Source organism: Elaeis guineensis, chromosome 13 (assembly GCF_000442705.2).
Source record: "Elaeis guineensis isolate ETL-2024a chromosome 13, EG11, whole genome shotgun sequence".
Classification (NCBI taxonomy): domain Eukaryota; kingdom Viridiplantae; phylum Streptophyta; class Magnoliopsida; order Arecales; family Arecaceae; genus Elaeis; species Elaeis guineensis.
In genome coordinates this window covers 17,663,909-17,675,070 of record NC_026005.2, presented here as the reverse complement: position 1 = coordinate 17,675,070, position 11,162 = coordinate 17,663,909, and the positions used below count along the sequence as shown (strand labels likewise).

General features: G+C 37.4%; 2 protein-coding genes across 2 annotated transcripts; both read left to right on the top strand.

Moving 5' to 3' along the window:
• Positions 1 to 2,455: 2,455 nt before the first annotated feature.
• Positions 2,456 to 2,874, top strand: LOC140853110 (cysteine-rich repeat secretory protein 38-like). Its single transcript, XM_073247205.1, has 2 exons — positions 2,456 to 2,806; positions 2,851 to 2,874. The coding sequence occupies exons 1-2, from the start codon at positions 2,456 to 2,458 to the stop codon at positions 2,872 to 2,874; spliced, it is 375 nt and encodes a 124-aa protein (XP_073103306.1).
• On the top strand, positions 2,816 to 10,167 carry LOC140853347 (cysteine-rich receptor-like protein kinase 10). Its single transcript, XM_073247857.1, has 7 exons — positions 2,816 to 3,269; positions 6,841 to 6,960; positions 7,071 to 7,207; positions 7,319 to 7,529; positions 9,012 to 9,249; positions 9,432 to 9,582; positions 9,703 to 10,167. The coding sequence occupies exons 1-7, from the start codon at positions 2,912 to 2,914 to the stop codon at positions 10,021 to 10,023; spliced, it is 1,536 nt and encodes a 511-aa protein (XP_073103958.1). The 5' UTR covers positions 2,816 to 2,911; the 3' UTR covers positions 10,024 to 10,167.
• Positions 10,168 to 11,162: the final 995 nt, after the last annotated feature.

Sequence of the window (11,162 nt, the reverse complement as noted above, 5' to 3'; positions counted from 1 at the left end):
AACAAAAGATTTATAGTAGTTCGGTACCAACCTTGCACCTACATCCACTCACCAAGCTCCTACTTGGAAATTTCAATCCACTAACTTGTATTCAACCTGAATACACTCGTCGGAAACTCCGACTCTAGCTATCCCAAGCTAGTCCACTTATTTTTGGGTACAAGCCAACCCAATACACTCGATTCAAGGTTCGGATCAACCTTCCCTTGTTTTGAAACCCTTCCAAAAAAAAACAATAACTCAAACAGAGTATAACAATCAATAGCACAGTAAATACAAAAGAAGCTCCTTTAATGAGTGAATGAGGCTTTAAATACACTTTACTCAAAGAGAAGAAGCTCTTTTCGATTTTCTCAAGGTGGTTGGAGACTTGAATGTGTACTTGAGGAGTTGGTGAGCTTGAATTAAAAGCTTCTTGAATGCTTTGAGTGAGCTCTTGCTTAGGGCTGAAAAGTATACTTGAAAATCTCTTTTCAAAAATCTCTCTTCTTCATGATTCCCATCTTTTTGTCCCTTTTATAGCTTTAAAAATGGTGGAGAACAATCTGGACTGAAATAGAGCCGTTAGACCACATTAAATGAGCATTAAAAGTACTTAAAATGGGTTAAAAACTAGCCATTGTGGAACTTTTCCGTCACAGAGGTCGACTCATGGGTCGACTCATGCTCATGGGTCGACTCATGGGTCGATCTCTGTGAAAAACAACAGAAAATCAACAGAAAATCAAGGTTCTGTAAATTTGGCCTAAAAACAGCAGAGGTCGACTCATGCCTGGGGGTCGACCCATGGGGTCGACTCACAGACTGTGCTAAGACTGTGCCAGTCAAAATTTCTGCGTGCCAATCAGCTCATTGTGCCATGAGTCGACTCATAGGGTCGACTCAAATTTTCAAACATGGATATCTTTCAAAATACATGTCCAAAAATAATAAAATTTTCACCAATGGATCACAAATCTTTTGTTCTATCACTTGATGTTTTCAAATCAGAATTTTGTAAAAATTACGATTTTGCTCCTGAAAAGCAATAAGTCTTTTTCAAGCGAAAATCATTAGTACCCCTTCAAATGCTTTGTAATCATCAAAATCAATCCAAGGAGCAATAAAGATCCTCTGTTAGAAAGCCCTTGATGAGAGTGGATTTGTCTTGCAAATCTCCCCTAGGCACTCCATTCCTCAAGCAGAAGCCGAGTTCTCGGGCCGGAAGGAGTCCAACCTCAACCGCGTTCATCTCAAATCGGAGTCTTGCAGCAACATTAGAAATAGCTAAGTAACTAATGATTATTATAAGCTAATTAGTAAATGGATGTAGCTTTGATTGAACTCGTTTTTCCAACTGCTTCAAAAGAAATTGACTCAAACAACTGTTATGTATGGAATGTAGAATATTTTCTCGATAGTGGTAGCATAAATTAGATCTTCCCATGCCTCATGGAGACGATGTCCTCTTGTTGCCGCAAAAAGTGAGCAAGAATTAAGAACAACAATACCAATCTTATCATTGGCTCCACCATCCAACATAGTGCCATCAAAATTGATTTTGAGGAAGGGGATGTTTGCTCCTAAGTGATGTGGATCACATTAGATGGTGCGAGGAAGGAGCCCCAATTTTTTCGAGTCATCAAGAACCATTGTAACGCATTTGATTGGATGAACTCTAAAGCTTGCCGTTGGGTTTTCACAAAAGCAACCTAAGAGCTCTAATTAATTTTTATTCTTAAATATGCAGCTTTTCCTGGCTAACCAAATTTATTAAGTAACCTGATAAATAATAATCATATTGCTAATCTCTTGACCTCTCCGCGATCCATTCTTCAACTAGCCTAGGAATATGTCTAGTGATTAGGTGGGATCTAGGATTACGCCAAAATACTACGACAGGGAGATGGCCCTTGGATTTGATTTTGGAGGAAGTTGACCCTTTCGGCGCCTCAATCTTGGGCGGACTAGTTCGAAATGGATATCCCGATCATTATCCCTTTCCCATTCTTTATTTCTATTTCAAAATTAATTTTTTAATCTATTTTGCAGATCCATAATCATTGACTAAGCAAAAAAAAGCAAGTAAGCCAAGTTTCCTGGTTATCACGTGCCGTAAAACAGCACTAGGCGGTCTCCTCCATCAGCCGTCCCGCTTTTATCTCGCCTGCAGGTATTTAGATGGATCCGGTCGCATTGCCCCTTTGTATTGAAACAATTCAAGATCGGGTTCCCGTTTTGTGGATTTGGATTGGTTCACTGGACCTGATCATGCAATACTTTCTCCGCCTGCAGGAGATTTTGAAAAATAGAAATTTCAAGCTGCAAGCGGCTCATTCCATCGCTTCCGGCAAAGCTTTTTAAGTACTCCAACCTTCTATTGGCAGGAATCCGGACTCCGACGAAATACTCCACACCCTACAACATCCACCTTTTACTCTTCTTCTCGACTCCTCCCGACAACGCCATAGCACCAATGCCTTCCAATCTCCTCACCAAACTCCCCCAAATCCTCTTGCTCTCCGCCCTTTTCACTACCATCTACACCCCCTATGGGGCCAGCCAGAAGACCCCCTTCTACGTGTGCGACACCGACTCCAACTACACCACCAACAGCACCTACCACTCCAACCTCAACCTCCTCCTCCCCTCCCTCTCCTCCGCCACCCGTTCCACCGGCTTCGCCACCCGGTCCAAGGGCCAGCCCCCCGACCAGGTCTTCGGCCTCGCCCTCTGCCGCGTTGACGTCTCCCAGTACGAGTGCCAATCTTGCCTCTCCACCGCCGACCACGACATCACCAAGCTCTGCCCCTCGGGGAAGTCCGCGGCCATTTGGCCCGCGAGCTGCTTTTTCCGCTACTCCAACCGCAGCTTCTCCTCCTCCTCATCCGATGACGACTCATTCAGACACATCGTCAGCAATCCCAGGAACATGCCAGAACCGACGAGGTTCGAGAAGTTGGTGAGCGAGCTATTGAACAACTTGACGGAGCGGGCGGCGTATCAGTCGGCACGGATGTTCGCAACTGGGGAGGCCGAATTCATGACCACGACGACGCTGTATGGGCTAGTGCAGTGCACAAGAGATCAGTCTGGGGACGAATGTCATCGGTGCCTGAAGGTGTCCGCCGGAGATAGACCAACAGCTATTTTGGGGAAGCAAGGAGCGTTGGTCTTTGCATACAATTGCTTCACGAGGTATGAGATCTACCCTTTCTACAATGAGTCTGTTGGGGCGGCGCCGCCACCTCCTCCATCGGAAGCTAGCACTCCACCAGCAAAGGAAGGGGGTAAGTAAGAGATTTCGTAACCATTTATTTTCTTTTGATAGGAGAGCTTATACTACGCTTCCAAGGTAACTTTAAGGTTGCAAATGGGTCGGGTTGACCCGACCCACTTAGATCCGATCTGATCCATTTTAAAGGACCGTAGGGTCAGGTTGGGTTCTAAATTGGATAAGTTGAGTCTGGATTTACTGAATTCGGACCTGATCCCATCCGATCCGAATTCAGTATTGGATCCAACATGTAAACCATAGAGAAAATAGAGTGGAGTTAGAATTCCAAATGCTCTTATAGCATTGTTATTTGTTATACAGTTTTGTTCAATTTAACTATGAATTCTGAGAAATTATATTTATACTTAGATTGTTGGTCTTTGCCAACTAATAGTATATATTATGTTTCTCTTGTATATGTTATCAAGGCTAAGGCCATCAATCTATTTATTTGTTATGATTTGTTTACTTGGATTACAGAACAAGCACTATATCAAAAGTGAAAAGAATATTTCAATTGTCAAGAAAAAATAGAGATATTGCAGAAAACTAAATATGATCTTCATGTTAGTTTTTGTATTCATTTTTTCTCTCTAAATTATAGCTATATTTTAGTTAGTTCTTAATAGGAATGTATCAAAGTCATTATAATATTTGATGGCATTCATTCATTTGTGGAATTTTATGCTAAAATTTTCTTAAATAATGATTGAGCTCTAATGATCAAAAATTGTGGATTGTTTATAAATTAATAGCCAAGGCAAAGAAATATTTGTTTTCTTTTGTTATAACTTCTTATATGTTGGCCTATCATATGAATTGGACCCGAACCAGATTTGAATTTCTGAGGTTAGGGCCGGATTATACATGGACCAGATCTAACCTAAATGATCCAATGGGATAAAATTTTTGATCATGAACCTGATTCGATCCAATCCGATCTTCTATTGGGTTGGGTTCGGATCCAATATTAGGACTCGATCAAAGAACAAGATCGAATTGGGGTCACTCATGATCCGATTCGATCTGACCTATTTGCACTCCTAGATAACTTGCTGCTATAATTCCATCAAATGAAGCTAGCTGTCTCCCCTTAGATGCACTAAGATTATAGGGATTCAGCTGCTAATGTATCTACTGAATTGCAAGAGACAAGTGTTGATCAAAATGATAGTAGAATGCTGCCCTGGTTCCACCACCTATTGTGGTGGCAATACGTTAGAGAATTTAGAGTTAGACATCATCTGGTTGACCCTTTGATTTCACATAACAAAATGATCTAGGAGGATCTCAGAACTCGATGTGGACCATTTTAGCCACTACGGATAGGGATGGATAGGGTCCAGGAGCAAAATCCATCATATCATGAAGTAAATTTGCAAACCAAACTTCTAGAGGTCATAACTTGGTCATACGAGGTCCAATTTTGATGATCTTTTTTTCTGAAATTGAGCATTTTTTGAGATCTACGATGTAATGCTCCCCTTTAAGTGGGTAGTGCTTCAAGCGATCAGGATGAAATTTCTTCATCTGGATCCTAAAACAGGCTAGTCAACCTAAAAATTTTTCTTTGGATAAAACTTTGATCAAGCATAGCTTCCAATTCGAGAAGAATCCGATGGAGCAATACGAGACAGAATTGATATAGAAGTTGAGATCCACCTTTTGAAGAGTTTTGGCTTTTCTAGAATATTTCTACTAGACATGTCTATTTTAGGTAAATGAGCCTAATTAGAACTAGAAGTGGAATCTGGCTTAATTTGTATAAGAACAGATCTTGTTATTACAAATAGATGCTATGTGCCTTGTTTTTAATTAATGAAAAAAATAAAAAGAGAAAAAAGGGATTTGAGCCCTACTTTCGAAAATTCTCTTTTATCTTTTTCTTTGAGAGGTCCGAGTTGAATAGGTTGAAGAAAATCTTCTTTTCCCTAATCGGATCACAAAACCCTCAAAATTTATTCATCCAAGACATGTTTTAAAGCAATTGCGATGACCAGTTGAATGTTAGGACTAATAAGGCAAGATTTGCTGATCAGTACCACTCATTTTCTTTTGCGAATGTTGCATCAGAGCATACTACATTGGTCCCATATTACTTGCAAATGCTTTTTGATAACATTTAGAATGCTAGTTGCACTTATGGGTGAAGGGTTGTTGATTTCATCTACACAGCAAGATGCTGTTCATAATCTTCACCTTTAATCCATTTGTCACATGTCTTGAGACTCAAGACGGGCAAAAAATTATTGAAATAAACTTTTGCATAGCTATAAGTAATTCTCTCTTGATTAAGGACTCATTCAGTTCATAGGAAGAATTTTTCTTCCCTGGTTGGGAAGCTGATTCCTGAAAATATGATGTCTAGAAAAGTGATTTTGTATATTGGTTGACCATGGGAAAGTGGCTTATTTCTGAGTAGTTTATATTTGGTTAAGCATCTATTTTCATAGAAAAATCATATAAAATACCTATTATATCCTTAATATAAGAAAAGATCTTACCTATTCTATACATTATCACTGTTTGCAAATAAAAAATTATGATGGTTAAGGATATTTTTGGTCATAGATCGTGGTGGAGGGTTTAAAATGTTGTGATGGAGAGAATGCTCATTTCAGTCATAGATCTTTTGATAGCTTAAAAAGATATATTTGAAAAGAAAATAGAGCCTCTAATTCACATCCCATAGGAATTCCAAAAACTCATATCCTACATTGGTTTTTCTTTCTCATGAAATATGGGAATTGTATTCTCATAGTGACATCTTTTTCTAATCACTCTCCTTTGAAAACTCCAACCAAATATGAGAGATTTTTTCCACTTCTCATTGACCACACTCCCCCCCCCCCCCCTTCACTTCCTGTGATCCAAATGAGTCCTAAAGGTATAGTAGTATTTGAAATAGGAAACATGTTTGATTAGTCATGCATAGGCTCAATGGAATATGTAAGTTAGTAAAATTATGAGGGTGAGGTGGAGAAAGCTACCCTGTTTTGGATGGTATGAAGGAGAAAAGGGATTTTGTAGAGTATTTAGAATGAAAATTTTAATTCAAGGAATGAATGCAAGAAGAGAAAAGGGATTCAACTTTGATAGTTGTTGCCAATTGACAAACAAATTTTTACCCTGCACATTCTTCATTTACTTTATATCATTCCATGCTTTGTTACTTCACATACATAATTTTGTTTAGCTAGAATTGAATTACATGTATGGTTCAGAACACTCAGATAAACACAAGCTACATGAAAGTTTGAATAATAACTTCATATTCTACAGAATTTGGATAGTATTCTATTTGTTTTCCTTTTATTGCACTATCACCAGAAGCAATCTTTCATATTTCAATAACAATTATTCACATGACATTTTTATATGGGTGCACCATTTTTTTAGTGACTTTTCAATTAATGCGCATGGCTGGATCACCTTGACATATTGACCATCAATGGTAGTTTAGCAGTGGAAGTTGAGCAGTAATTTGATAAGTTATAAGATTCTTTTCTATGAGATAGAGGTATTTGTATTTCTAAAACATTATCATTTTGTTGATCATAAAAACATTATCATTTTGGCTCAAGGAAAAAGGAACCATGCGGTGATGATTGTTCTTCCTGTTGTCTCTATGGTTGGTACGCTGATAATCTTCGCTGCCATTTTCATTTGTTTAAAGAGGAGAAAATCTATAACATTATTTATAAGTAAGTATTCTGCAAAATAATTTTTTTAGATATCAAAGAAGAATATGTGTGCTTTGTTTTTTGCTAAAAGCTCAAATCCAATTCATGGTTTTATGTAAAACATATGTCAGGACAACCACATGTTGGAGATGAGGAGAACCAGAATGATGGATGTCTATTATTTGACTTGAGTACACTTAGAACGGCCACCAATAACTTTTCTGATGCAAATAAGCTTGGAGAAGGTGGTTTTGGACCAGTTTATAAGGTAATGGAGTACTCTATGGGCCACCAGACTTCTAATTTATATTATGGCTGGTCTCCATCCAGTTTGAATTAAACATAAATGTATTCTTCTGTTATTTTGACTTTGCAAAAGGGAGTGCTATCAAATGGCCAGGAAATAGCTGTGAAAAGACTTTCAGCAGGTTCCAGGCAAGGTCTCTTGGAGTTTAAAAATGAGGTTCTTTTGCTTGCTAGGCTTCAGCATAAAAATCTTGTGACACTACTGGGTTGCTGCTTAGAACAGGAAGAAACGCTACTAGTCTATGAATTTCAACATAATACAAGCCTTGACAAATTTTTATTTGGTACGCATAGCTTGCATCTTCTCCTCATAAGAAAAACTCACTCTCTTTACAACTTGAAAATGCCACTAGTTTTACAAATAAAGAACTAATATGGTTAGGGCCTTATATATCACTATAACATGTATTTTTCACTAGCCTTTGCTATAGAATATCATATAATTTTAATTATCTTTAGAGGTGGACTAGGATTCAATCAACCAGATTCAAGTCCGATCCGACCAGTTTTTGCTGAAATACAAGGGTTTGATACTGATAATCTGAGCTAATATTGGATGTGATTACCAGGAAGTCATGTGATTTGGAGGCTCTGACCCATGCATCAACTTGGCAAACACAAATATTTTAAATAAAATGATAAAATGCCTATCTTTGACTAGTTGCTGCATAAACTAGGAGGCTCCAAGTCACATGTTTTTTATCCTGCAAGTAGTTTACAAGTAGTAGATTGCATCTAATATCTCGGATCATTGGGGTTGAGCCCCCATCTAGCAGCGAGGAAGTTGGTTGACTGGTTCTAACTTGAAATTTCATTCTAGTTCACCTCATGTTTTTGCTCGTAATAGTAACAACTAAATACATGTTTTTCTATATAATCTTGGTTGGAAGTATGAAAGATACATCCAAATCAGGCATAGGCTACAAATATCACTAATTAGCAATTCTATTTAAAAACTAAGTGATCTTTCATTTCCTGTTATGGTCATCATTAATATGAATTGTATTCCTTATGCTCCTTTAGTTTTTTGGTTGGAGTAGAGTTTACCTTGTTAATGTCCTAGTTCATCTCTAAGTGAACTTTTCTTTGATAACAATCATGACACTATTTCTAGTAGACTTGATAAGAAACTTGAATGAAATGCAGCCATGACCTATTGACTCCTATGCTGACTCTTTATCATATAAGATGGTTCCTTTATTTCATGTTAGATTGCTTCTTGGAGGCATTGCTCTATGTAATAGTCTTTTGGTTTCATACAGATGACAAGCTGCTAGGTTGTTGCTCAACCTTTTAGTCTATTTTGTTTTTTGGTTGATCATTGGTCTAGGCAGTCTGGGTTTCACGTTAGATTATAACCAGCACTACTTCCAGTAACAATTCCACTGTAGTACTAAGAGAAGGCTTGATTTAATTAGGTGAATTTTTGATGAGTAAAGTCATTCTCCAAAGTTCAAAGGATATAAAATGTTAAGCTTGTACAGGTGAGAAAGGATATTAGTTTAGGCTCAATTTTGAGGTTCATATGAGTTCCTAAAGATCTGTACATACTATATATTACCTACTTAAATCTAGTCAGCTCTCATTTTTCAGAATCTTGCTTTGTGATTCTTATGTTATTCTTTTCGCAAATATTGATTCTGTTAGATAAAGGATAATTATTACATGGAGACAAGAATCTCATGCTTTATCTACTTAATTTTTGAAAAATTGGTCATTATGACATAATGGCATACACTGACTCTACTTTTGCTTCGTTTGAATAGATCCAATGAAAAATAGACTGCTAGACTGGGGAAGGAGGTACAAGATTATTAAAGGAATTGCAAGAGGGCTTCTTTATCTTCATGAAGATTCTAAACTCAAGATTATTCATCGGGATCTGAAAACTCATAATATTTTGCTAGATCAGTGCATGAATCCTAAGATCTCAGATTTTGGCCTAGCAAAGGTCTTTGATGAAAACAAAACACGAGCAACTGCTAGTAAAATTGCTGGGACATAGTATGTTACAGTCCTTATTAATTTCTGCATTTCAATCAATATTTCAATTGTTGTGATAACTTGTGAACATTGTAAATCCTTGTCCATTTTGATCTTTTACTTAATTACCAGTTATCTATTTCTTCTTCTAGTCAAGAAGACATTGTCGCTTTAACATGTGACTATTCTATGATGGTATGCAGTGGGTATATGGCACCGGAGTATGCAATGCATGGGCACTTCTCAACAAAATCAGATGTATTTAGCTTTGGAGTTCTTGTTCTAGAAATTGTGACTGGTCAACGAATCAATGACTTCCAAGGATCAGGGCATGCTGAGAATCTCCTAAGCTATGTAAGCCCTCGGTACTCTTACTCCTATCAATAAAAAAAGATATATACCAATGATTTAGTAGCACAAATTGCATCAGAAAAGCCTTATTGTTGATCTTGATGTCGCTTGCTTTTAATGAAGGCATGGAAGCATTGGAACAAGGGGAAGGCATTGCATTTGATGGATCAAAGCCTAGGTGACCAGTATGATAGGCAAGAAGCCTCCAGATGCATTCATATGGGTTTACTCTGCGTCCAGGAAGACCAAACGAAGAGACCAAGCATGGAATTGGTTGTTCTCATGCTGAGTGGTCACTCTATCGCTGTTTCAGCTCCTTCTGTGCCTGCATATTTCGTTCAAGGTAATTCAAACACCGGGCCAGATGTGGGTCCAAGAAACAGAAATTCCATTTCCTTCGTTTCTAGAAATGATGTAACGATTAGTGAAATGGGACCTCGATAGCATGCACACGGAAGAATTTTGGTCGTTTGATGAAAACGATGTCGTGTTTTAACCGGTCTTGTTACCACTCAGACCGCCAGAACCTTGTAACTTGGAAGGGTGCATATGCTGTCACAAAATTGGAAGAACGGAACCCATTATAACTCGGGGGTGTGAAGCTATATTTATTGTTAAAAAAGTTTAGTAGAGTAAGTTCGCAGAACTCGCAAAAGAAACCCTTGTTAAAAAGGAAAAAATTGGCATATGACGTGCATAAAGGGGCGAGCACATGTATTCTTCAGTGAAAGTCCAAAGAATAATTTGCGCTGGGCTCCACAGTGTTATGTTAGTTTAACAGAGGCTAACAATCTGAACAGCTGAGTAACATGTGATCATTCCAAGTAAACTGGTTATTTGATGCAGCCTTGATTGAACTCTGTTTGGCAATTAGGGTTGAAACCAAATCAAATCCGAATCAGATATCAGCATATCCATATTCATATTTGCTTTGTCTAACGAACACATGTACGGATATAGATATTATTCAGATGTAAAAATTTATATCTATATTTATTTTAAACGGATACGGATATAATTGAAATACTGAAAGTATGAATATAATGATGGATATAACTTAGATAATTAAACTTTATGACTACAAAGTCAATGGTATCACTAAATAAATGATAAATCAAGTTAATAACATGTTTATATGATTGTATATTTCTCTTAAAAGTTAATAACTGCCATATAAAATTATATAGGGTTATATATAGATTTGGATATTTGGATACGGATCAGATAGTTGTTTATCCATATTCATATTCATTTTTTTTTTATGGATATGGATACAGATATGAATATTAGCTGGATTCTGAAATTTCTATCCATATCTAGATTGAATTCGGATATGAAAACAAAACTGGATGGGTAATATCCATGCCACTTTCACCTCTATTTCCAACTACTTCAAAAGAAAACTGACTCAGGTATATGGAATATAGGTAATTTTCCTTGTAGCATTGTCATAGAGACTCGAAAATTCAACTAGGGCACATAGACTTTTGAATCATTAGGTACAAATCTAATTATAGACCCCATAAAAAATTTTAGGTTTGTATATGGCAAAAGAGAATGCCTGAGCAAATCTGGATCTAATG

Excerpts from the sequence above, each read along its gene's own strand:
- LOC140853110 (XM_073247205.1), top strand. The coding sequence starts at position 2,456 with ATGCCTTCCAATCTCCTCACCAAACTCCCCCAAATCCTCTTGCTCTCC. Across the intron at positions 2,807-2,850 it reads GCCCCTCGGGGAAGTCCGCG|CTTCTCCTCCTCCTCATCCG; the intron begins GCCATTTGGCCC and ends CTCCAACCGCAG.
- LOC140853347 (XM_073247857.1), top strand. The coding sequence starts at position 2,912 with ATGCCAGAACCGACGAGGTTCGAGAAGTTGGTGAGCGAGCTATTGAAC. Across the intron at positions 7,208-7,318 it reads GTTTTGGACCAGTTTATAAG|GGAGTGCTATCAAATGGCCA; the intron begins GTAATGGAGTAC and ends ACTTTGCAAAAG. Across the intron at positions 9,250-9,431 it reads AGTAAAATTGCTGGGACATA|TGGGTATATGGCACCGGAGT; the intron begins GTATGTTACAGT and ends GATGGTATGCAG.